Genomic DNA, 27,251 nt, shown 5'->3' on the forward strand with positions numbered 1-27,251 from the left:
TATTTCCACATTTACTGGGATTGCACCTTTGATAGCAGTTACTTCCTGATTACATACTGATTGTTGAGATTGTTTAGGTGTAACTAATATTTTTCTTCTATTGGACCAACAGGTATTTTACTTCATGTGACAAGATGAAATATGGAAAGTTCCTCTACAATTTCATTTATTATGCTGAAATAATAACACAGGTACACCACTTACCAGTGTATCTGAAAGGATGTGACTTGCATCACTTATTTGGGTCAGATGAGATGAACTGAATAAACCTTCTTAGAGTTAGTCATATTTAGATTCTGGTCTTGTGAGCTCAAACATGGATTGTTGTGGAGTTATGTTAAAATATGACTGCTTTGGCCAACTGGGCCATTTCTCTCTTCCAAATCATGAGACATGATGAAAAAGGCCAGAGCAAAATTTGAGTCATTCAGGTTGTGGTGGGGAGAGTATGCATGTAGCTATTGAAACACAATGGCAAACGCAGACAAGACTGTGAGAATAAACACCGTGTGAGATCGAAACCTTTATTGTTACGACGTTTCGCTTGTTACAGCTTTTTCAAGTACAGACATGGCAAATACTCTGAGTATATATAGGCCAACCTCTCCCAGTTCCTTCCCCGTTGGCCTATATATACTCAGAGTGTTTGCCATGTCTGTACTTGAAAAAGCTGTAACAAGCAAAACGTCGTAACAATAAAGGTTTAGATCTCACACGGTGTTTATTCTCACATGTAGCTATTGGATGGTTTTCAGGACATTTCTAATGAAAAAGTAGAATGCAATATATGATAGAACCATATCTGTTATTATTCTATTTTATGTTACATTATGGCAAGTACAAAGGGTCTGTTTAGGTACAAAGGGACTTGGATATGAAATGGTTTGTGTACACAACATTCACAATCATATTAGTGTATTACACAATTTCATTCTTAAGATTCCATTTTTTCCAGGAAGAGGGTAACTATCACCATTTCTTTGGAAGAGCTATCCATAGAATCCATATGTGTCACACAATGAAGAGGATCCAGAGTGACATCTACGGCACATCTATATCATGAACTATCTTAGTCATCATGTGATGACCCACTGGAGAGAAGCCTTTCAAGTGTGACCTGTGTAATTCTGCTTTCTCACAAATGCATGATCTCAAATGGTACAAAAGTCACTTAAGAGGTCATGTGGTGACCCTCACAGGAGACTTTCCAGTGTGACCTGTGCAATTCTACTTTCTCACAAAAGAGTTCTCTCATACAGCCTATGAAGACCCACACAGTAGAGAAGCCTTACCAATGTGACCTGTGCAATGCAGCTTTTTCATGAAAGAATCACCTCAAATTTCATATGATCACCCACACGGGAGAGAGGTCATTCTAGTGTTGCCTTTGCAATAAATCTTTCACACAAAAGTGTTTCCTCAAAGATCACATGATGACCCACACAGGAGAGATGCCTTTTCAGTGTGACCTGTATGATTCTGGTTTCCCACAAACAAGTTCTCTCACAGCATATGAGGACCCCTACAGGAGAGAAGCCTTTCCGATGTGACCAGTGGAATTTTGTTTCTCACGAAAGGAGCATCTCACACAGCACATGAGGACCCACACAGGAGAGAAGCCTTTCCAATGTAACCTGTGTAATTCTGCTTTTTCACAAAAATAATATCTCATACAGCATATGAGGACCCACACAGAAGAGACGCCTTTCCAATGCAACCTGTGCGATTCGGCTTTCTCAAAAGAGAATTCTCTCACAATGCATACATTGACCCACACAGGAGAGAAGCCTTTCCAGTGTGACCTGTGCAGTTCTGTTTTCTCAAAAAAGGGTAATCTCACAGTGCATATGTTGATCCACACAGGAGAAATGCCATTTCAGTGCAACCTGTGCAATTCTGCTTACTCAGTAAAGAGTTCCCTCACACAGCATATGAGGACCCACACAGGAGAGAAGCCTTTCCAATGCAACCTGTGTGATTCTGCTTTCTCACAAAGGTTTCACTTCACAGAGCATATAAGGACCCACACAGGAGAGAAGCCTTTCCACTGTGACCTGTGTGATTCTGCTTTCTCACAAAAGGGTTCTCTTGCAATCCATATGAAGACTCACACAGGAGAGAAACCATTCCACTGTGACCTGTGCAATTCTGCTTTCTCACAAAAGAGTAATCTTACAAAGCATATGATGACCCACACAGGAGAGAAGCCTTTCCAGTGTGACCTGTGCAGTTCTGCTTTCTCACGAAAGGGTCATCTCGCAAACCATATGTCGACCCACACAGGAGAAAAGCCATTCCAATGCAACCTGTGCGATTCTGCTTACTTAGCAAAGAGTTCTCTCACAATCCATATGAGGACCCACACAGGAGAGAAGCCTTTCCAGTGTGACCTATGCGATTCTGCGTTCTCACAAAATGATCATCTTGCTAGGCATATGAGGACCCACACAGGAGAGAAGCCTTTCCAGTGTGCCCTGTGCAATTCTGCTTTCTCACAAAAGGGTAATCTTGCAAAACACATGAGGACCCACTCAGGAGAGAAGCCTTTCCAGTGTGATCTGTGCAATTATGCTTTTTCGCAAAAGGATAATCTCGCAAACCATATGTTGACCCACACAGGAGAGAAGCCTTTCCATTGTGACCTGTGCAATTCTGCTTTCTCACAAAAGGGTTCTCTCACAAAACATATGAGGACCCACACTGGAGAGAAGCCTTTCCAGTGTGACCTGTGCAGTTCTGCTTTCTCACAAAAGGGTCATCTTACAAGTCATATGAGGACCCACACAGGAGAGAAGCCTTTCCAGTGTGACCTGTGCAATGTAGCTTTCTCAAGAAAGTGTTCTCTCACAAGACATATGAGGAGCCACACAGGAGAGGTTTTCTAGTAACCTGTGCAACTATGGTTATTCACAAAAGGATTATCCCACAGAGCATATGAAGACTCACACTGGAGAGAAGCCTTTCCAGTGTGACCTCTTTGATTCTGGTTTTTCACAGAAGACTTCTCACACAAGGCATATGAGGATGGACATTGTAAAGAAGTCATTCCTGTATGATGAAAAGCTCACACATTTTCGATCACTCGCATTAAGCCGGTAGAAGAGCAAATATGCAAACAATGCCTGTGCACTTAGAATCCCTTTGCACCTAGAATCCAATGTGGCATTCCTTTTGTTTTACCTGTAAGGTCATTCAGGATTGAACAAATTCATTCTTACAGTTTAATTTATAATTAATTTGTCCTCAATTTATGTACAAAAAATATTAGTTGTTCTCCTGATAAAAACCCAACCTGAATTAATTTGCAGTCCATGCATATAAACGACTAGTCATAGATAGCACTATTCGCCTCATCTATTTAAAGCCATTCACTTGCCTGGTTGCTTTATAGATTTAGTTGTAGCCAGTTGGGTTTGACTCTTAGTACAGTTTGGCCAGTTTAATCATGATTGCACCCAAGTTTGTAGTTGCTCCAGTTGCAGTCTAATTTGTAGTTATCCCAGTTGTTCATTTCCAGTTATTGGTTGATAAAGGTAGTAGCCATTGAATAAATGTAGCTATAAGGTTATCCTTGACAAACCTCACAAAGTGTGTAGCAGGCATACAGTGAAGGCAGTTCACATAGTTGTGGCTGTGCCGTTCAAGCTATTGCAGTGTACCAGTTCCAGCAGAGGACTGGATACTTTTGGCAATAACCGTACCAGCAGAAGACCACATAGTCATGACAGTAGTAATTCCAGTAGTCGTGGTGGAGCAGCGGATTGACTTTGTCCAGTGATAACCTTGTAGCTATTTCGGTTCTGTAGTGTTGTAATCGAACAGACTTAAAGCATTGTTAGTATTAAGACAGATTTGTGAGAAAGCTATAGGAAAGGGGAAGGATGTTTTGGGCGTTTATGGATCTGGAAAAGGCTTACGACAGGGTAGACAGAAAGGCACTGTGGGAGGTTATGCGGATATACGGGATAGGAGGAAAGCTTCTCGGAGCTGTCAAGAGTTTTTATGAGAGTAGTAGAGCTTGTGTCAGGATTAGAAATGGAGAGAGTGAGTGGTTTGAGGTAAAGGTGGGACTTCGTCAAGGATGCGTTATGTCGCCCTGGCTGTTCAACTTATACATGGATGGGGTGGTGCGAGAGGTGAATGCAAGGGTAGTGGGTCAGGGATTGGAGATGGTTAAGAAAAATAGAGAAAAGTGGGAGGTGAGCCAGCTGTTGTTTGCGGACGACACTGCGCTTGTGGCAGGATCGGAGGAAGGTTTGAGGAAGTTGGTGACAGAGTTTGGGAGAGTGTGTGATAGAAGAAAGCTGAAGATAAATGTGGGTAAAAGTAAGGTGATGAGATGTACAAGGGGTGAAGGTGGCAGTAATCTGGAAGTGAGCATTAAGGGAGAGCAACTGGAGGAAGTGGATAGTTTTAGATACTTGGGTGCAAATGTGGCAGGAAAAGGTGGAGGTAGAATGTAGATTGAGAGAAGCGAGTAAATGCCTTGGTGGTTTAAAAAGTGTAATGAGGAATAGAAATTTGGGAATGGATGCTAAGAGGAGACTGTACGAAGGAGTGATTGTTCCAACAGCACTGTATGGAGCAGAAACATGGAACATAAGAGAGGAAGAGAGAAGGAGTTTGAATGTGTTTGAGATGAAGTGTCTGAGAAGTATGATGGGGGTTACTAGGCTAGATAGAGTGAGAAATGAGGAGGAGAACAGGGGTGGAAAGGGAGTTGGGAGATAGGGTTGATGAAAGAGTATTAGGATGGTTTGGACACATGGAAAGAATGAGTGAAGAAAGACTAGTAAAAGAGGTATGAATTGATGTGTTCTCTGAGTCTATTTACTATTATTGATTCAAGCATTTTTCCTATAACCGATGTCAAACTGATTGGCCTGTAGTTGCATATAGACAATCTATCTCCCTTCTTAAAAACAAGAACAACATTTGCCTGCCTCCAAGCAGTTGGCACAAAACCAGTGTCTACCGATTTATTGAATATTTCAGTTAACTGGTTGCAGATTTCAAATTTACACTCCTTAAGCATTCATGGAAAAATTTTGTCTGGACCTGGAGATTTTGTAGCTTTAAGTCTTTCAATTTGCTTGACTACTTCTTTACTAATGCTGATATTAGACTACTTTCTTCATCCCCCCTGAAAATTGGATTGCAGTCAGGTACTTTATCTCACCTCTCATTGGTAAACACCGATAGAAAATAATTGTTAAACTCCTCACTCATTTTTTCCTCCGATTCTATCATGACATTTTCATTGTTTTTAATTGGTCCTATTCTTTCTTTATTTTTTGTTCTATAGAGGTGAAAGAAACCCTTTGGGTTGGGTTTTGCTCGACTGGCACCCTTGATTTCATAATTACATTTCGCTGTACGTGTATATGCATCAGTAGTTATTGGATCGTTTTCAGCACATTTCTAATGAAAAAAAAATAGAATGCAATATATAATAGCACCATATTTGTTAGTATTTCTATATATTTTATGGTATGGCAAATACAAAGGGTCTGTTTAGGTATGAAATGACTTGAATATGAAATGGTTTGTGTACACAACTTTTACAATCCTATTACAGTGTAGTACAGAATTTCAAAGAGTTAGATGTTAATCTTAAGATTCCATTTTTTTTCCAGGAAGAGGGCAACTATCACCCTTTGGAAGAGCTATCCATAGAATCCATATGTGTCACACAATGAAGAGGATCCACTGTGACATCTACGGCACATCCATATCATGAATTATCTTAGATATCACGTAATGACCCACACTAGAGAGAAGCTTTTCCAGTGTGATCTGTGCAATTCTGCTTTCTCACAAATGCATGATCTCAAATGGTACAAAAGTCACTTCAAAAATCATGTGGTGACCCTCTCAAGAGAAAGACTTTCAAGCATGAGCTGTGCAATTCTACTTTCTCACAAAAGGGTTCTCTCACACAGCCTATGAGGACCCACACAGTAGAGCCTTACCAATGTGACCTGTGCAATGCAGCTTTCTTATGAAAGAATCACCTCAAATTTCATATAATCACCCGCACTGAAGAGAAGACATTCCAGTGCAGCCTGTGCAATAAAACTTTCACACAAAAGTATTTCCTCAAAGATCACATGATGTCCCACACAGGAGAGAAGCCTTTCCAGTGTGAGCTGTATGATTCTGCTTTCTCACAAACAGGTTCTCTCACACAGCATATGAGGACCCCTACAGGAGAGAAGCCTTTCCAATGTAACCAGTGCAATTCTGCCTTCTTACGAAAGGAGCATCTCACACAGCATATGAAGACCCACACAGGAGTGAAGCCTTTTCAATGTAACCTGTGTGATTCTGCTTTCTCACGAAAGGGTTCTCTCGTACAGCATATGAGGACCCACACAGGAGAGAAGCCTTTCCAATGCAACCTGTGCAATTCTGCTTTCTCACAAAAGAGTTCTCTCACAGTGCACATGTTGACCCACACAGGAGAAAAACCATTCCAATGTGACCTGTGTAGTTCTACTTTCTCACAAAAGGGTAATCTCACAGTGCATATGTTGACCCACACAGGAGAAAAGCCATTCCAATGCAACCTATGCGATTCTGCTTACCCAGCAAAGACTTCTCTCACAATGCATATGAGGACCCACACAGGAGAGAAGCCTTTCCAGTGTGACCTGTGCAGTTCTGCTTACTCACAAAAGGGTCACCTCACAGTGCATATGTTGACCCACACAGGAGAAAAGCCATTTCAATGCAACCTTTGTAATTCAGCTTACTCAGCAAAGAGATCTCTCACAAGTCACATGAGGACCCACACAGGAGAGAAACCTTTCCAATGCAACCTGTGTGATTCTGCTTTTTCACAAAAGAGCAATCTCGCACGGCATATCAGGACCCACACTGGAGAGAAGCCTTTCCACTGTGACCTGTGCAACTTTGCTTTCTCACAAAAGGGTACTTTTGCAAACCATATGAGGACCCACACAGGAGAGAAGCCTTTCCATTGTGACCTGTGTGATTCTGCTTTCTCACAAAAGGGTAGTCTTGCAAAGCATATGATGTCCCACACAGGAGAGAGGCCTTTCCAGTGTGACCTGTGCAATTCTGCTTTTTCATAAAAGAGTAATCTCACAGTGCATATGTTGACCCACACAGGAGAGAAGCCTTTCCAGTGTGACCTATGCAATTCTGCTTTCTCACATAAGATTTCCCTCACAATACATATGAGGACCCACACAGGAGAGAAGCCTTTCCAGTGTGACCTTTGCAGTTCTTTTTTCTCACAAAAGGGTCATCTCACAAAACATATGAGGACCCATACAGGAGAAAAATCTTTCCATTGCAACCTGTGCAATGTAGCTTTCTCAAGAAAGTATTCTCTCACAAGGCATATGAGGAGCCACACAGGAGAGGTTTTCTAGTAACCTGTGCAATTCTGTTTTTTTTTCACATAATGGTTATCCCACACAGCATATGAAGAATCACACAGGAAAGAAGCCTTTCCAGTGTGACCTCTTTAATTCTGGTTTTTCACAAAAGACTTCTCTCACAAAGCATATGAGGATGAACATTGGAGAGAAGTCATTCCTGTATGAAGGAAAGATCCCACTTTTCCAATGGTTCGCATTAACCCATTCAACTCCGATGACAAGATGTCTTGTCATTTGGTCAAATAAAACAAAAAATCATAATAAAACAACAAAATGTTTGATGATCAAACAGCACCAGAAAAATATGACGTCATCAGTCCTCCTCCTCCTCGAGGAGGAGGAGGAGGACTGATGACATCATATTTTTCTGGTGCTGTTTGATCATCAAACATTTTGTTGTTTTATTATGATTTTTTGTTTTATTTGACCAAATGACAAGACATCTTGTCATCGGAGTTGAATGGGTTAAGCAATTATGCAAGTGATACCTAATCTATTTAAAGCCATTCACTGACCTGGTTGCTGTTTAGATTTAGTTGTAGCCAGTTGGGTTCGACTCTTAGTACAGTTTGGCCAGCTTACTTCTGGTTGTCCCCAGTTTTTAGTTGCCCAAGTCGCAGTCTAATTTGTAGTTGTCTCAGTTGTTCATTTCCAGTTGTAGTTGTTTGATAAAGGTAGTAGTCACTGAGCAAGTGTAACTATAAGGTTATCCTTGATAAACCTCATGAAGTGTGTAGCAGACATGCAGTGAAGGCAGTCCGCATAGAAATATTACCAAAAGAAGAAGAGAGTCAGAGCAAAGATTGGAAGTCAGAAATTATGTTTAAGGAAAAGGGAGCCACTGCAAAGGCCCATCCTATCTTTTTACTTGACTTCAAAGGTAAATAAAGGGAAAAAGATTGTAGCAACCGCATTTGGTAGATAGTGCACACAGACATGGTCTGCATTCTGTAGCCATTTGTGAAATTACAAAATAAAAGAAAAACAATCTTCAGATAACAAAATTGCAAAGAACTGATGCACCATGTGAAATTGGAAGGAAACAAAAGATGTAAAGTAAAAACGAACTGCTTGTATGTCTGGATGAAATAATGAAAAATGCTATGCCCAAGTGGTGGATGTACTTGTGATTTTTAATTTGGAAGTGAACATGTTAACGTACCTTGTATTGAATATCGTAATTTTCTGGCTGGTACTACAGAAATAGTTTATGATTTCACATTTTAGGTGTAGGAAAAAATTAAATCTAAAGTAATATAAAATGGTGGAATTTATTCTTCAAAATGAACAGTTCTGTGACTTGGCAAAGTTGATGTATATTGGAGAAAGCTTAGTTGAGTCTACTACAGACTGTGAGTGAGGTTTTAATCTAATGAATCAAATAGAAAACAAATTTAGAAACCATTTAGGAGGAGGTTATTTAAATATGCTTATGAGATTGAAAAGATACCAATTATATGGAAATCCAGTCAATTTAGATAAATATAAAATAAATATTAGATATTTTTGTCAACGCTGTCATTGTCACACAAAGGACTCTTGCAGTCCTTGATCTTTCATTATAAAATAATGAATAAGTGCCTAATGATTTGTCTTATTTATGGAAAGCCAAATATAAAATGTACATTATTCCAAACTTGCAGTAATGGTTATAAACTAGACAGCTTTAGATCTAAGAAGGAAATAGGTAAGAATTGGTTTACTAATAAGGTGGTCGATGAATGGAATAAACTTCGTAACCCTGTAGTAAGCGCTGAAACTATCAGTTGTTTTAAGAAACGATTAGACAACTTTATGGATGGGGATGACAGGTGGTGATGGATACAGAGCTGCCTAGTGTAGGCCTTATGGTCTCTTGCAGTCTCCTTCATTCTTATGTAAACATTAAACTAGATGACCCTTGGCACATCGCATACATCCACCTACATCAGTGTCACAAAATTAAAAAAAAAAGATAGTTTTGTCCACATTATGAATAATAATAGTTGCAACCTTGTATACAATTCATGAAGTTTTTATACAGTCTATAAATGCCAGGGTCACAAGAAATAATATAAACAAAAATAATACTGGATCCTCATCCATATCAGAATGTGCTTCCAAAGTCTAATAACATGTTTGTTGACCTAAGACTGCCTTTCCTCAAAATTTCATCAGTCATTTTATCATTTTTGTAGCAAAATTGCCAACAGACCAGCAAACAATCGGTAGCAAAAATGTGACTCCTTTGGTGGAGGTAATAATACACACTTGAATTATGCCTGCATTTACTCAACCGGTCAGTATGGTGCCTTTGATGAGTGTGCACATACAAAAAGGTTCATTTTGCATATACCGGTATATTATATATAAAACGTGTGTTGCCACAAAAATGTCCTTGCTGATACTCTCTGATGAGGTATCAGTTCTAAGGGGGAAAGTGTCATGCCTGTTAAAGATTGTAGGGACAAGGTTGCCTGAGGTTATTTTAGTTAATTAAGGCCTTTACTTGGGCTCTCAAATCAATGCAGGTTGTGTTATTTAAAAGCAGGAGTGAAGACGTTCCAAAACTATTTCAGTCGTAATGTACATTTGTTGCATTTATTTTTTTTATCCTTATTGAACTATTAATAGATTGAAATATAAGAACTTTATTCATGATTTGTCATGCTCAAGGAAAATTATTTTCGTTAAATACCAATGTGTTGGTATTTGTTGGAGAACTTTTATAAGACTGTGTTGTTGTTATTAAGAAAATAGAACTAAAAGGAAAACCAAGATGAGTTTAATTACAATCACCTGAGAAGAAAAAAAATAGTTTTCAAAGAAAATGTTCAACAAGAGCACATGGTGCCCAGATCTGAGAATTAGTATCTGGTAGAACATTTCTAGTAACATTTTAGTAAGTGTCATCCATTGAAATAGATAAAGTCACAGAAAGGTGGTTGCCTAGGTCTACTGAGAAAATAGACACTTTACTAGTAATGGATCCACCTGCTACCTCTAGTGAGCTAGTAGAAGCATTAGAGTAGTTTGATAAAAGGTTGTCTATGGTAGAAGAAATTCAAGATCAGGTAGAATTAGAACTTGATCCTACCTATTGGAAGATTACCTTGATCAGGCAGATGCAGAAAGGCAGAGGGCTAGGACAACAACAAGACGGTGTGCTGACCAACTACAGGAAATGTCGGTACCAGATAAGGATTCGACCAAATTTGCAAGTATGAACATATCTCTAGTTCATGCAAAACTTCAAAAGTTAGAATTACCAAAATGTAAAGGTGAAATTACCCAGTGGCAGAGTTCCTGGGACTAGTTTTCATCACACATAGATGACACAGATTTGCCAGTAATTATCAAGTTGACATATTTATTGTCATTATTAGAAGGTCCTGCTCAGGGAGTGCCAGCTACAAGACAGCTGTTGATCCTCTCAAGGAACATTTTGGAAAGACTGAGCATATCATTCATGCACATGTACAGGTTCTTTCTCTGTACAGGTTCTTTTTCTCTACAGGTACCAGTCGACCAAGGTAGAAACTACATTACTCAGTTGTGGATACTATGAGATGAGGTTGTAAAACATAATAGAAGCCTGGAATCTCTGAAGGTAACAGGCAAGCAGTGTGAAATTCTCTTGACTTCCATGATTGTTTCAAAGTTTACAATTAATAATGGACTTATTATATTATGTGTAGTAATTTGTAAAAATTTAAATAAAGGTAATCAGTCATCAGTTATATATATACCATATATATATATAGTACTACAAATTGGATCAATATAAAATAGATATTAGATATTTATGTCAGAGCCGTCATAGTTGTCACTCAAAGAACTCTTGCCATCTTTGACCTTGAATTATATATATATAATTATATATATATATATATATATATATATTCATATATATGTATATACATGTCATTGGAAGTGATAGCTAATTGTGTATTCATTATATTTTTAAATGTATTTTCCTTATGTGTTACTTTGGACTTCTGTTCCTTTGAAAGGAGGTTTTTGACTTCACTGTAGATGGTCGTGTTTGCTTTATCGCGATTTCGGGCTCAAGGCCCTTCTTCAGTAGTTCTTAGGAATAGTCTATCTGGTCAGGATAAGAATTATTCCTTTTTTTTTTTTTTGTTTTTTTTTTTTTTTTTTTTTTTTTTTTTTTTTTTTTTTTTTTTTTTTTTTTTTTTTTTTTCAATATATACTTAAATTTCTGTACTTGCTCTTCATTGGGGGAGGTCACCGGTCACTTGGAATAGGTTACCTGGTAACTCAGGCAGTGATGAAATGTCACGTGCTAGGGGAAGCCTCCGACTTTGTGTTGTGACAAAATGTCCTGTGCTTGGGATTGTGGCGTTTTGGTCTCGGCCTTGATTTGTGGGGTTGTTATGTCTCACGTTTGGATTTGTGGCGATTTGTCTCATGCTTGGGAGGGCCCCGAGATCATCTGCTTGTATATTTAGATTTGGGCTCAACCCTTTTAATGTATAATGCTTCTAAAATTGGGAGGCGTCTGTCATCTGTACACATTTCCAAGATCTCGGGAGTTTTCTTCAAGGATGCTTCTTGAAGAAAACTCCCGAGATTTTGGAAATATGTACAGATGACAGACGCATGGCATGCTGCTGCGAGTCCCGCCCTACGTCCTCCATCACCAACTGGAGCAAGAAGGGCATCGGATTTGTTCTCCTTCAGCACTACTGCGGGTGCTCGTCCGCCGACACGCCCTTCTGCTGCCAAGGGTGCTGGCGCCTTGCACTGTGCGGCAGCCGCCATTTCACCCCCGCCGAGTCGGGCTACGATGCGGTGGAGAGGGAGAGGCCCCCGCCGTTGCGTGGTGCCTCCTCGAATGCCCCAACCTCATCGTCGGCACAGACCAGGGGCGCCCGCAGGCGGACGCACCGGACGCACGTGCGTCCAGTTTGGACATTACAAGCATACAAGGTCCCCTATTCAAACATTTTTTCCCTTCTAAAACCCTCAACTTTCAATGAAAAATGTACATGTTTTACATACATTAGAAACGTGGTAAAGCATCAGTGTTCAAATTATGTATGCACTAGAATACATGTGGATCTATGTAGTATATCAATTATAAACAGAAGAAAACGCAAACGAAAAATGTGACATTGTGTGGTTTCTCCCTACAGCCCTTTATACCTTGTGCGTCCACCACAAGAAAGTCTGTGGGCGCCCCTGTCACAGACCACCGACCCCTGACTAAGCTACTGGGGGATCGGGTCCTGGCGGACTTAGCAAACTCCTGCCTCCTTAGGCTCAAGGAGAGGACCCTACGCTTCCACATGAAGTACCAACCCGGAAAACATAATTCCGCTGTGGATTGCTTATTACGCTACCTACCCTGCCTTCAGAGCTGAGCCCGGCAGGACCGACATCGACCTCGACGAGGACCTAGCTGCAACAGTAGCTGCTTAAAAAAAAATCTCCACGTGTTAAAGGTCTCTCAGAATGTTTCGTTCAGTGTTGATATGAACACAATTGTCAAAATTCATCGTCTTGTCTATATTAGAAAAAATCTCTAGACGTGTCTAAGGATTTTCTCAAAATGTTTCGCTCAGTGTTAATATAAAGACAATTGTCAAAAATAATCGTCTCTTCCATATTCTTAAAACATTTTTGTCTACACGTGTTTAATAGTTTTCTCAGAATATTTCGTTCTGTGTTAATATGAACACAATTGCCAAAATTCATCGTATTTTCTATATTTTTTCTATGCGTGTTTAAGGATTTTCTCAGATTGTTTAGTTCAGTTTTAATATGAACACAATTGTCAAAATTCATCGTATTTTCCATATTTTTTCTGTGTTTAAGGATTTTTTCAGAAATTTTCGTTCAATATTAATGTGAACACAATCGTCAAAATTCATTGTAATTTCTATAATTAAAAAAATCTCCACGTGTTTAAGAGTTTTCTCAGAATGTTTTGTTCAGTGTTAATATAAGCACAATTGTCAAAATTCATCGTCATGTCTATATTGAAAAAATTCTCTGGACGTGTCTAAGGATTTTTCAGAATGCTTCGCTCAGTGTTAACATAAACATAATTGTCAAAAATAACCGTCTCTTCTATATAAAAAAAAAAAATCTCTACACGTGTCTAATAGTTTTCTCGCAATATTTCGTTCTGTGTTAATATGAACACTATTTTCAAAATTCATCGTATTTTCTGTTTTTCTATGCGTGTTTAAGGATTTTCTCAGAATGTTTCGTTCAGTTTTAATATGAACACAATTGTCAAAATTCATCGTATTTTCTATATTTTTTCTATGTGTGTTTCAGGATTTTTTCCGAATGTTTCGTTCAATATTAATGTGAACACAATTGTCAAAACTCATTGTATTTTCTATGAAAAAAAAATCTCCACGTGTTTAAGAGATTTCTCAGAATTTCGTTCAGTGTTAATATGAACACAATTGTCAAAATTCATCGTCTTGTCTATATTGAAAAAATTCTCTGGGCGTGTCTAAGGATTCTCTCATAATGTTTCGCTTAGTGTTAATATAAACACAATTGTCAAAAATGACCGTCTCTTCTATATTTTTAAAACATTTTTCTCTACACGTGCTTAATGGTTTTCTCACAATGTTTCGTTCTTTGTTAATATGAACACAATTGCCAAAATTCGTCGTATTTTCCATATTTTTTTCTATGCGTATTTAAGGATTTTCTCAGAATGTTTCGTTCAGTTTTAATATGAACGCAATTGTCAAAAAGCATCGTATTTTCTATATTCTTTTCTATGCGTGTTTAAGGATTTTTTTTAGAATGTTTCGTTCAATATCTGTGAACACAATTGTCAAAATTCATTGTATTTTCTATATTTAAAAATATCTCTACGTGTTTAAGAGTTTTCTCAGAATGTTTCGTCAATATGAACTCAAATGTCAAAATTCATCGTCTTTTCTATATAAAAAAATATCTACATGTATCGTCTTTTCTATATAAAAAAATATCTACATGTATCGTCTTTTCTATATAAAAAAAATCTCGACATGTGTTTAAGGATTTTCTTAGAATGTTTCGTTCAGTTTTGATATGAACACAATTGTCAAAATTCATTGTCTTTTCTGTATTTCTAAAACATTTGTTTCTACATGTGTTGAGGGATTTTCTCAATGTTTCGGTCAGTTTTAACATGAACAAAATGTCAAAATGAATCGTCTTTTTATTTTCAAAACTTTTTCTCTACACGCACTTAAGGATTTTCTCAATGTTTCGCTCAGTGTTAATATGAACACAATTGTCAAAATTTATCGTCTTTTCTATATTTTTCTATACGTGTTTAAGGACTTTCTCAGAATGTTTCGTTAAATGTTAATGTGAACACAATTGTCAAAATGAATCGTATTTTCTATATTTAAAAAAATTTCAACCGGTTTAAGAGTTTTCTCAAAATGTTTCGTTCAGTGGTAATATGAACACAATTGTCAAAATTCATCGTCTTGTCTATGTTAGAAAAAATTCTCTACACGTGTTTAAAATTTTCTCAGAATGTTTCGCTCAGTGCACAATTGTAAAAAATAATCGTCTTTTCTATATTTTTAGAGCATTTTTCTCTACACGTGTGTAATAGTCATCTAAAAAATGTTTCGTTCAGTGATATGAACTCAAATATCAAAATACATCGTCTTTTCTATATCAAAAAAATCTCTACGTGTGTTTAAGGATTTTCTCAGAATGTTTCGTTCAGTGTTGATATGAACACAATTGTCAAAATTCATCGTCTTTTCTGTATTTCTAAAACATTTGTCTCTACATGTCTTGGGGGATTTTCTCAGAATGTTTCGCTCAGTTTGAATATGAACAAAAATGTCAAAATGAATCGTCTTTTAATTTTTAAAACTTTTTCTCTACACTTGCTTAATAGTTTTTCCAGAATGTTTCGCTCAGTGTTAATATGAACACAATTGTCAAAAATCATCGTCTTTTCTATATTCTAATTTTTCTATACGTGTTTAAGGATTTTCTCAATGTTTCGTTCAGTATTAATGTGAACATAATTGTCAAAATTCATCGTATTTTCTATATTTAAAAAATCTCCAGGTGTTTAAGGGTTTCCTCGGAATGTTTCGTTCAGTGTTAGTATGACCATAATTGTCAAAATTCATCGTCTTGTCTATATTAGAAAAAATCTCTACACTTGTTTAAAGATTTTCTCGGAATGTTTCGCTCAGTGTTAATATAAACACAATTGTCAAAAATAATTGTCTTCTATATCTAAAAAAATTCTCTATACGTGTTTAATAGTTTTCTCAGAATGTTTCGTTCAGTGTTAATATGAACTCAAATATCAAAATTCATCGTCTTTTCAATATAAAAAATCTACTTGTGTTTAAGGATTTTCTCAGAATGTTTCGTTCAATGTTGATATGAACACAATTGTCAAAATTCATCGTCTTTTCCTGTATTTCTAAAACATTTGTCTCTACATGTGTTGAGGAATTTTCTCAGAATGTTTCGCTCAGTATGAACAAAAATGTCAAGATGAACTCGTCTTTTCTTCATTTTTGTTTTTTTCTATACGTGTTTAAGGATTTTCTCGGAATGTTTTGCTCAGTGTTTATGCGAACAAAATTGTCAAAATATATAGTATTTATTAAAAAAAAAATCACGTGTTTAAGTTTTCTCAGAATGTTTCGTTCAGTGTTAATATGAACACAATTGTCAAAAATAATCGTCTTTTCTATATTCTTAAAACATTTGTCTCTACACGTGTTTAATAGTTTTCTCAGAGTGTTCCGTTCAGTGTTAATATGAACTCAAATTATCAAAATTCATCGTCTTTTCTATATTAGAAAAATACGTGTTTAAGAATTTGTCAGAATGTTTAGTTCAGTGTTATTATGAACACAATTGTCAAAATTCATCGTCTTTTCTGTATTTCTAAGACATTTGTCTCTACATGTGTTGAGAGATTTTCTCAGAATGCTTCACTCATTTTTAATGCGAACAAAAATATCAAAATTAATCGTTTCTTTATTTTTAAAACTTTTTCTCTACACGTGCTTAAGAATTTTCTCAGAATGTTTCGCTCAGCGTTGATATGAACACAATTGTCAAAATTCATCGTATTTATATATATTTTTAGTTTTTCTATACGAGTTTAAGGATTTTCTCAGAATGTTTCGTTCAGTGTTAATGTGAACACAATTGTCAAAATTCATCGTATTTTCTATATTTAAAAAAATCTCTACGTGTGTCACAAAATGCTTCGTTCTATGTTAATATACACAATTTTCAAAATTCATCGTCTTGTCTACATTAAAAAAATTCTCTACACGTGTTTAAGGATTTTCTCAGAATGTTTTGCTCAGAGTTAATATAAACAAAAAAGAAAATAATAATCTTCTTTTCTATATTTCTAAAACAATTTTCTTTACACGTGTGTAATTGTTTTCACAGAATGTTTCGCTCAGTGTTAATATGAACACAACTGTCAAAATTAATTGTATTTTCTATATTTTTTCTATACGTGTTTAAGGATTTTCTCAGAATGTTTCGTTCAGTGTTAATGTGAACACAATTGTCAAAATTCATCGTATTTCCTATAGAAAAATCACGTGTTTAACAGTTTTCACATAATGCTTCGTTCTGTGTTAATATAAACACAATTGTCAAAATTCATCGTCTTGTCTATATTAAAAAGAAAATTCTCTTCAAGTGTTTAAGGATTTTCTCAGAATGTTTCGCTCAGTGTTAATATAAAGATAGATGTCAAATATAATCGTCTTTTCTATATTTCTAAAACATTTTTCTCTACACGTGTTTAATATTTTTATTATAATGTTTCGTTCAGTGTTAATGTGAACTCATATATCAAAATTCATCGTCTTTTCTATATCAAAAAATCTCTACATGTTAGTTTCAGAATGTTTCGTTCAGTGTTGATATATGTAAAAATTCATCGTCTTTTCTGTATTTCTAAAACATTTGTCTCTACATGAGTTGGGAGATTTTCTCAGAATGTTTTGCTCAGTTTTATTGTGAACAAAAATATCAAATTGAATCGTATTTTTATTTTCTATTTTTTTCGCTACATGTGCTTTTCTCAGAATGTTTCACTCAGTGTCAATATGAACACAGTTGTCAAAATACATCGTCTTTTCTACATCTAAAAAAAATCTACACGTGCTTAAGGATTTTGTCAGAATGTTTTGCTCAGTGTTAATATGCAATTGTCAAAATTCATCGTATTTTCTATATTTTAAAATATTTTCTCTCGACGTGTTTAAGAGTTTTCTTAGAATGTTTCGTTCAGTGTTTATATAAACACAATTGTCAAAATTACCTTCTATATTTTCAAAACGTTTCTCTCTACATGAATTTAATTATTTTCTCAGAATGTTTCGCTCAGTTTTAATATGAAAATTGTCAAAATTCATCGTCTTTTCTGTATTCTTAAAACATTTTTCACTACCCGTGTTTGAGGGCTTTCTCAGAATGTTTCGCTCAGTGTTACGTAAGGCTACGTACTGACCTGAAATTTTCCCTTTCCCTTTCACGACGTCTTCCTTCTTCACACAAAAATACAGTCAATATCTATCTTCATACTAAGCAAAAATACCGTAGATTTCCATCTTCACACTAGGCAAAACTGCCGTCGATTTCCGTCATCACACTAGGCAAAAATACCGTCGATTTTCATCTACACACTAGGCAAAACTACCATCGATTTCTATCTTCACACTAGGGAAAAATACCGTCGATTTCTTCCTTCACACCAGGCAAAACTGCCGTCGATTTCCATGCTCACACCAGGCAAAAGAACCGTCGATTTCCATATTCACACTAGGCACAACTACCGTCGATTTTCATCTACACACTAGGCAAAACTACTGTCGATTTCCATCTTCACACTAGGGAAAAATACCGTCGATTTCCAACTTCGCGGCAGGCAAAACTGCCGTCGATTTCCATCTTCACACTAGTCAAAAATTACCGTCGATTTCCTCCTTCACACCAGGCAAAGCTGCTGCCGATTTCCATCTTCACACTAGGCAAAATTACCTTCGATTTCCATCTTCACACTAGGCAAAACTACCGTCGATTTGCATCTTCACACTAGGCAAAAATACCTTCGATTTCCATCTTCACACTAGGCAAAACTACCGTTGATTTCCATCTTCACACTAGGAAAAAATACTGTAGATTTCCTCCTTCACAACAGGTGATTTTCATGCTCACACTAGGCAATTATGTTTATATTAACACTGAGCGAAACATTCTGAGAAAATCTTTAGACACGTGTAGAGATTTTTTTATATAATATAGACAAGACGATGAATTTTGACAATTGTGGTCATACAAACACTGAACGAAACATTCTGAGAAAACTCTTAAACACGTGGAGAGATTTTTTTAATATAGAAAATACGATGAATTTTGACAATTGTGTTCACATTAAAACTGAATGAAACATTCTGAGAAAATCCTTAAACAAGTGTAGAGAAAAGGTTTTCAAAATAAAGAAAAGACGATTCATTTTGACATTTTTGTTCATATTAAAACTGAGCGAAACATTCTGAGAAATTCCCTCAACACATGTAGGGACAGAAGACGATGAATTTTGACAATTGTGTTCATATCAACACTGAACGAAATATTCTGAGAAAATACTTAAACACATGTAGAAAAGTCGATGAATTTTGATATTTGAGTTCATATTAACACTGAACGAAACATTTTTAGAAAACTATTAAACACGTGTAGAGAAAAATGATTTAAAATATAGAAAAGACGATTATTTTTGACAATTGTGTTTATAGTAACACTGAAACATTCTGAGAAAATCCTTAAAAACGTGTAGAGATTTTTTTAATATAGACAAGACGATGAATTTTGACAACTGTGTTTATATTAATACAGAACGAAGCATTATGTGAATACTCTTAAACACGTGATTTTTTTCTTCTTTTTTTAGACAAGACGATGAATTTTGACACTTGTGTTCTTTTAAACACGTGGAGAGATTTTTCTAAATGTAGAAAATACGATGAATTTTGACAATTGTGTTCACATTAATATTGAACGAAATATTCTGAGAAAATCCATAGGAAAATATAGAATATACGATGAATTTTGACAATTGTGTTCATATCAACACTGAGCGAAACATTCTGAGAAAATCCTTAAGCTCGTGTAGGGGGAAAGTTTAAGAATAAAGAAAAGACGATTAATTTTGACATTTTTGTTCATATAAAAACTGAGCGAAACATTCTGAGTAAATCCCTCAACACATGTAGACCAATTTTTTAGAAACAGAGAAAAGACTGTGAATTTTGACAATTGTGTTCATATCAACACTGAACGAAACATTCTGAGAAAATCCTTAAACACGCATAGAAAAATATAGAAAATACGATGAATTTTGACAACTGCGTTCATATTGACACTGAACAAAACATTCTGAGAAAATCCTTAAACTCATGTAGAGATTTTTAATATAGAAAAGACGATGAATTTTGATATTTTAGTTCATATTAACACTGAACGAAACATTTTTAGAAAACTAATAAACACATGTAGAGAATTTTTTTTTTAATATGGAAAAGACGATAATTTTTGACAATTGTGTTTACTGTATATTAACACTGAGCGAAACATTCTGAGAAAATCCTTAAACACGTGTAGAGATTTTTTTTCTAATAGAGACAAGACGATGAATTTTGACCATTGTGTTCATATTAACAATGAACGAAACATTCTGAGAAAACTTTTAAACACGTGCAGAGATTTTCTTAAATATAGAAAATACGATGAATTTTGACAATTTTATTCACATTAATACTGAACGAAATATTCTGATAAAATCCTTAAACACGCATAGAAAAATATAGAATATACGATTAATTTTGACAATTGTGTTCATATTAACACTGAGCGAAACATTCTGAGAAAATCCTTAACCTCGTGTAGAGAAAAGTTTTAAGAACAAAGAAAAGACGATTAATTTTGACATTTTTGTTCATGTAAAAATTGAGCGAAAGGTTGAGAAAATCCCTCAACACATGAAGACAATTTTTTTAGAAACAGAGAAAAGACGATGAATTTTGACAATTGTGTTCATATCAACACTGAACAAATTCTGAGAAAATCCTTAAACACGCATAGATAAATATAGAAAATACGATAAATTTTGACAATTGCGTTCATATTAACACTCAACAAAGCATTCTGAGAAAATCCTTAAACATATGTAGAGATTTCTTAATATAGTAAAGACGATGAATTTTGACAACTGTGTTCATATGAACACTGAACGAAACATTCTGAGAAAATTCTTAAACACGTGGAGAGATTTTCTTAAATATAGAAAATACGATGAATTTTGACAATTGTGTTCACATTAATATTGAATGAAATATTCTGAGAAAATCCTTAAACACGCATAGAAAAGTATAGAATATACGATGAATTTTGACAATTGTGTTCATATTAACACTGAGCGAAACATTCTGAGAAAATCCTTAAGCTCGTGTAGAGAACAATTTTAAAGATAAAGAAAAGACGATTCATTTTGACATTTTTGTTCATATAAAAACTGAGCGAAACATTTTGAAAAAATCCCTCAACACATGTAGACAATTTTTTCTTAGAAAGAGAGAAAAGACGATGAATTTTGACAATTGTGTTCATATCAACACTAAACGAAACATTCTGAGAAAATCCTTAAACGCATGCAGAGTTTTTTTAATATAAAAAAGACGATGAATTTTGATATTTGAGTTCATATCAACACTGAGCGAAACATTCTGAGAAAATCCTTCAGCACGTGTAGAGAAAAAGCTTTAAAAATAAAGAAAAGACGATTAATTTTGACATTTTTGTTCATATTAAAGCCGAGCGAAACATTTTGAGAAAATTCCTCAACACATGCAGAGACATATGTTTTAAAAATACAGAAAAATTGTGTTCATATCAGCACTGAACGAAACATTCTGAGAAAATCCTTAAACACATGGAGATATTTTTTAATATAAAAAAGACGATGAATTTTGATATTTGAGTTCTTATAAACACTGAGCGAAACATTCTGAGAAAATCCTCCTGCACGTGTAGAGAAAAGGTTTTGAAAATAAAGAATAGACGATTCATTTTGACATTTTGTTCATAATAAAACTGAGCGAAACTTTCTGAGAAAATCCTTAAACACATATAGAGCTTTTTTAATATAGAAAAGACGATGAATTTTGGTATTTGTGTTCATATTAACACTGAACGAAACATTCTGAGAAAACTATTAAACACGTGTAGAGAAAAATGTTTTAGAAATATTGGAAAGATTATTTTTGACAATTGTGTTTAGATTAACACTGAGCGAAACATTCTGAGAAAATCCTTAAACTACCGTCGATTTCCGTCTTCACACTAGGGAAAATACCGTCGATTTCCTCGTTTACACCAGGCAAAACTGCCGTCGATTTCCATGCTCACACCAGGCAATTGTGTTTATATTAACACTGAGCGAAACATTCTGAGAAAATCCTTAAACACGTGTAGAGATTTTTCATATAGATAAGACGATGAATTTTGACAATTGTGGTCATATTAACACTGAACGAAACATTCTGACAAACTCTTAAACTTGTGGAGAGATTTTTTTATAAAGAAAATACGATGAATTTTGACAATTGTGTTCACATTAACACTGAACGAAACATTCTGAGAAAATCCCTAAAGTATAGAAAAAATAAAAATATAGAAAAGACGATGAATTTTGACAATTGTGTTCATATTAACACTGAGCGAAACATTCTGAAAAAATCCTTAAGCACGTGTAGAGAAAAAGCTTTTGAAATAAAGAAAAGATGATTCATTTTGACATTTTTGTTCATATTAAAACTGAGCGAAACATTCTGAGAAAATCCCTCAACACATGTAGAGACAAATGTTCTAGAAAAGATGATGAATTTTGACATTTGTTGGTGGACGAAGAGTGCGTCGGAGAGGCCGCTGCCGCAGACCCAGTCTACCAGATGCTACTAGCGAAGGTGGTCATCGTTGGCGACTGGCACCCTAATAAATCACGAGAAGTGGCTTGTCTTCGCCCCTTCTATGGGGTTAGGGAGGGAGATGCAGGGTGGCCGTCGCGACTGACATCGTGACACGCACGTTCGACCAGGGAGGGATGCATCCGCCTCGTCATTCTCGAAGCTCTCCGCCAACGAGCAGCAGCAGTAGCAGTTAGCCTGCACGCGGGCCACCAGGGCGTCGACTCCATGATCCGCAGGGCCGGGCCAGGCCAGGCAGGCGGTCTACTGGCCACGGATAGAGGGCGACCTCCGCTCCGGCGGCATCACAGGCGGTCTTGTCAGAGGAGTGCGAGGTCCACGGCCCGTCCTTACCGGCTGAAACATGCATCGTAACCTCCCCCACCCCCTGAATACCCGTTGCAATGTACATTAGCAGACATGTTCCAGCACCAGGGACACATGTACATGGCGTACGCTGACAGGCTGGCTGGAACTGGCCCACTTTCCCAATGGCACCTCGGATCAAGACGTAATTGCGGAGGAGGCACTTTACCCGCTGAGGAACCCCACCGGAAATGTCGACGGACGGCGGAACGAATCTGGCCAGTGAAGAATTGCCCGAGTTCTTCAAGAAATGGGGTATCTCGGTGAGACTTTGATCTTCCCATTATCCCCAATCCAATGGCAAGGTACAGGCCGCAGTCGAGGTCGCAAGACGTCTCATCATGGCCAACATCCTTTGAGCCGACTTTTGAGCACAAGACAATTGAGCCCAGTAATATTTGAGCGCCATAATTTCAAAATACAGTTATGAGATGTAAATAGAATTATATTTAACCCATTAAACTCCGATGACACGATTCTTGTCATTTGGTCAAATAAAACAAAAAATCATAAAACACCAAAATGTTTGATCAAACAGCACCAGAAAAATATGACGTCAGTCCTCCTCGCTTCGCTCGCGAGCGAAGCGAGGAGGACTGACGTCATATTTTTCTGGTGCTGTTTGATCAAACATTTTGGTGTTTTATGATTTTTTGTTTTATTTGACCAAATGACAGCAATCTTGTCATCGGAGTTTAATGGGTTAAATAGAATCATGTAAAAACAGAAACGTGAAAGATTAAATTCTTATTCATGTTGGAATTACCATGAAATACCTAAAACATTCTATAAAATCAATAAATACCATAATGTAAAATACCATGAAATATATGTAAATACCATAAAATACCTAAATATAGTTTATAAAACCAAATTTCTACTTCTGCAGCTAATAATAAAAGATACTGAACGAAGATATTCAAGTTGATCTCTTGAAGAAAATTCGCTAACAATTCTTATATAGCTTTATTAACTCTTAAACATTTTCTTTGCTTTACATCTTCATACTGCCCAGTATCTAACCTGATCACTTTATTTGATGTACGATTTTGTTCAAATCTTAGAACATATATGAATTTATAAATTGTAGGATGCATATGCCCTATTGACATCTGCATTGCCCGATGCCACCCTTCTAACGAATTATTTGTTCGCGGATGTTCGCTGACAAGACGTTCATAGACATACATATACCAAGGCTTTTTCCCCCTTACAAGGGAGGTAGCCAAAAAGGGAAAGGCATAAAATCATTTCCACCCATTCCATCCCTGAATACACTCTACACCGCTCCACTCTCCCTCCCTCGTGTCTATGAACATTCTCAAAAAAGAGAACGTTCATAGACATTCCAGACATTTGGGGGAAACATAGCATCTCTTCGTCTTCCTCTCGTGCAAGGCCTTCCTATCCAAGTGTCTTCTTCAAAGTAAAAGACCAACTCATCTAGCTCGTCAGGAATTACATCATGTAAAGATTCAGATACATTTATTATATCATTGGGAGGAACGAATGCCAATGCCACTAGCATTTTTGTGTATTGCCGTATTTCTTCCCTGCTAGAGTATGAATCGGCCAAACCTAAATCCTGAATATTTCTCCAAACGGCTTGAGATAAATGGAAGAAACTCCCAAGCACCTCAGCATTTCTGATGACAGAAAGAAAAGCTTTAGGAAATGCTTTCTCATAGTCACACAAAATGGAGGATGGAGCAATCTCATTATCCATGCAAAGTAGTAGTTGTATCAGAGTACGGCTATATGCTTCCTCTGACTTTCTCCGAAGGAGAATACATACCATTAGAGGGACGCTTCCTTTAACCCATCCAACTCCGATGACAAGATGTCTTGTCATTTGGTCAAATAAAACAAAAAATCATAAAACACCAAAATGTTTGATCAAACACCAGAAAAATATGACGTTAGTCCTCGCTTCGCTCGCGACTGACGTCATATTTTTCTGGTGCTGTTTGATCAAACATTTTGGTGTTTTATGATTTTTTGTTTTATTTGACCAAATGACAAGACATCTTGTCATCGGAGTTGAATGGGTTATATAGGATATGAATTTGGGTCTCCTGAATGATTCGCCTTGGTGGGCCAATTGATGCTGCTGCCCTTTCACGCAGCCGCATCCTTGATAAGCTAGCCGCTGACTTTGCAGGATCTGATACATGAAATCGTGATCACTGGCAGAAGTGCATTCGTCTCCAAAAACACGTATCCTTCCTCTGCACTTCCCATTTACACAACGCCATGGCTCTTTGCCACTCTTAAAGCACTCTGTCGAGTCTGTAACAGTACCCTTCGTGTAACAGATTTTCTTTTCCTTTGGATGATGCTATCTTCTCCATTTCATGGGTTCTGTGAACTGAAATAAATCAAAACTATTTTGAAATTATGGTGCTCAAATGTTACTGCGCTCAATTGTCTTGCGCTCAAAAGTCGGCACTCATTTGTCTTGCGCTCAATAGTCGGTCAACCGCCAACAGCGACGGCGGAGGCAGCCTCGGCACAGATTACAAAGAAGGAGCATGCAGAAAGAGACCTTTTGGTCCATAATTAGGTGGGATGTAAAAAAATATAATGATAAATGAATAAATAAACATAATATAATCAAAATAATAATAAATAAAATACACAAACAAACAAATAGGTAAAGTTGGATAATAATCAAACAGGTAAATAGTAAATGATAGTACATACATATACCAAAGGCCTTTCCCCCCACACGGGGGGTGGCCAAAAAGAAAAAGGCATAGAAACCACTCCCACCTATTCCATTCCCTACATATCCCACTCCCCTCCACTCTCCTCCCTCTTATTTTGGCACCTGGATGACGGGTCATCCCTGCATCCTGTCCACTGCCCTGGGTCAGAAGCAGTGTCGCAAGACACAGCACATCCACAGCAAGGCCGCTTCATAAATTCGGCGACCCCCCCTCTCCGTCCCCTCATGCAGAAAAGGAGAAGATGGGGAGAAATCCCTTTGGGCTGCGTCATTTTTTTTTTTCTCATACATATTTCCTCACCCCCCATCCCCCCACCCACTCCCCCTCATGCATCACAGCATCATTCATACACAACCATTCTCCATTCACCCCTATCCTCTGTCCTCTTCCGTCCTTCCTTCACAGACATTCCTCTCTTTTGTAATGCCCCTTTCACCCCATCCATCCATCTCATCCTAGGACGCCCCCTCATATTCACTCCATCCACCTCTGCCTTCCACACTTCTTTTGCTAATCTTTCTTCACTCATTCTTTCCATGTGTCCAAACCACCCTAACACTCTTTCATCAACCCTATCTCCCAGTTCCCTTTCCAACCCTGTTCTCCTCACCTCCTCATTTCTCACTCTATCCAGCCTAGTAACCCCTATCATACTTCGCAGACATTTCATCTCAAACACATTCAAACTCCTTCTCTCTTCCTCTCTCATGTTACATATTTCTGCCCCGTACAAAGCTGTTGGTACAATCACTCCTTCACATAACATCCTCTTAGCATCCATTCCCAGATGTCTATTTCTCATTACACTTTTCAATCTACATTCTACCTCCACTCCCACTCCTCCCTTTCTTGCCACATTCGCACCCAAGCATCTAAAACTATCCACTTCCTCAAATCTTTCACCCTTAATGCTCACCTCCAGCCTACTGTCACTCTCTCCTCTTGTACATCTTATCACCTTACATTTGCCCACATTTATCTTCAGCTCCCTTCTTTCACACACCTTCTCAAACTCTCTCACTAACTTCCTCAATCCATCCTCTGATCCTGCCACAAGCGCAGTGTCGTCAATAAACAACAACTGGCTCACCTCCCACTTTTCTCCATTTTCTTTAACCATCTCCAACCCCTGACCCACTACCCTTGCATTCACCTCTCGCACCACCCCATCCATGTAAAGATTGAACAGCCAGGGAGACATAACACATCCCTGACGAAGTCCCACCTTTACCTAAAAAAATTCACTCTCTCCATTTCTATTCCTAACACAAGCTCTACTACTCTCGTAAAAACTCTCGACTGTTCTTAACAGATTTCCTCCTATCCCATATATCTGCAGTACCTCCCACAGTGCCTTCCTGTCTACCCTGTCGTAAGCCTTTTCCAGATCCATAAAAGCCCAAAAAACATCATTGCCTTTTCCTATAGCTTTCTCACATATCTGTCTGACCACAAACATCTGATCTACACAACCTCTACCTGTCCTAAACCCACACTGTTCCTCACCAATTACTCCCTCTGTTCCTCTCCTAATCCTCTCAATCAAGACCCTCCCATAAGCCTTCCCAACTACACTCAACAAGCTGATCCCTCTGAAACTACTACACTCACAATTGTCCCTTTTTCCTTTGTAAAGTGGAACTATACAGGAACTCCTTCAGTCCTCCGGCACTCTACTCTAACCATAATCTCACAGATTACAACACAATGGAAAACTACTCAGCAACACACATACGAACATACATACA

The 27,251-nt window shown here is 37.1% G+C and overlaps 1 protein-coding gene across 1 annotated transcript; it reads left to right on the top strand.

The window, feature by feature from the left end:
• Window positions 1–1,868: 1,868 nt before the first annotated feature.
• Window positions 1,869–7,670, top strand: LOC143032063 (uncharacterized). Its single transcript, XM_076196529.1, has 3 exons — window positions 1,869–2,789; window positions 2,917–3,033; window positions 6,009–7,670. The coding sequence occupies exons 1-3, from the start codon at window positions 1,869–1,871 to the stop codon at window positions 7,095–7,097; spliced, it is 2,127 nt and encodes a 708-aa protein (XP_076052644.1). The 3' UTR covers window positions 7,098–7,670.
• The last annotated feature ends 19,581 nt before the right edge of the window (window positions 7,671–27,251 follow it).

The sequence above is a fragment of the Oratosquilla oratoria genome, chromosome 12, assembly GCF_046742065.1.
Source record: "Oratosquilla oratoria isolate Oo_2021 chromosome 12, ASM4674206v1, whole genome shotgun sequence".
NCBI classification, from domain to species: Eukaryota; Metazoa; Arthropoda; class Malacostraca; order Stomatopoda; family Squillidae; genus Oratosquilla; species Oratosquilla oratoria.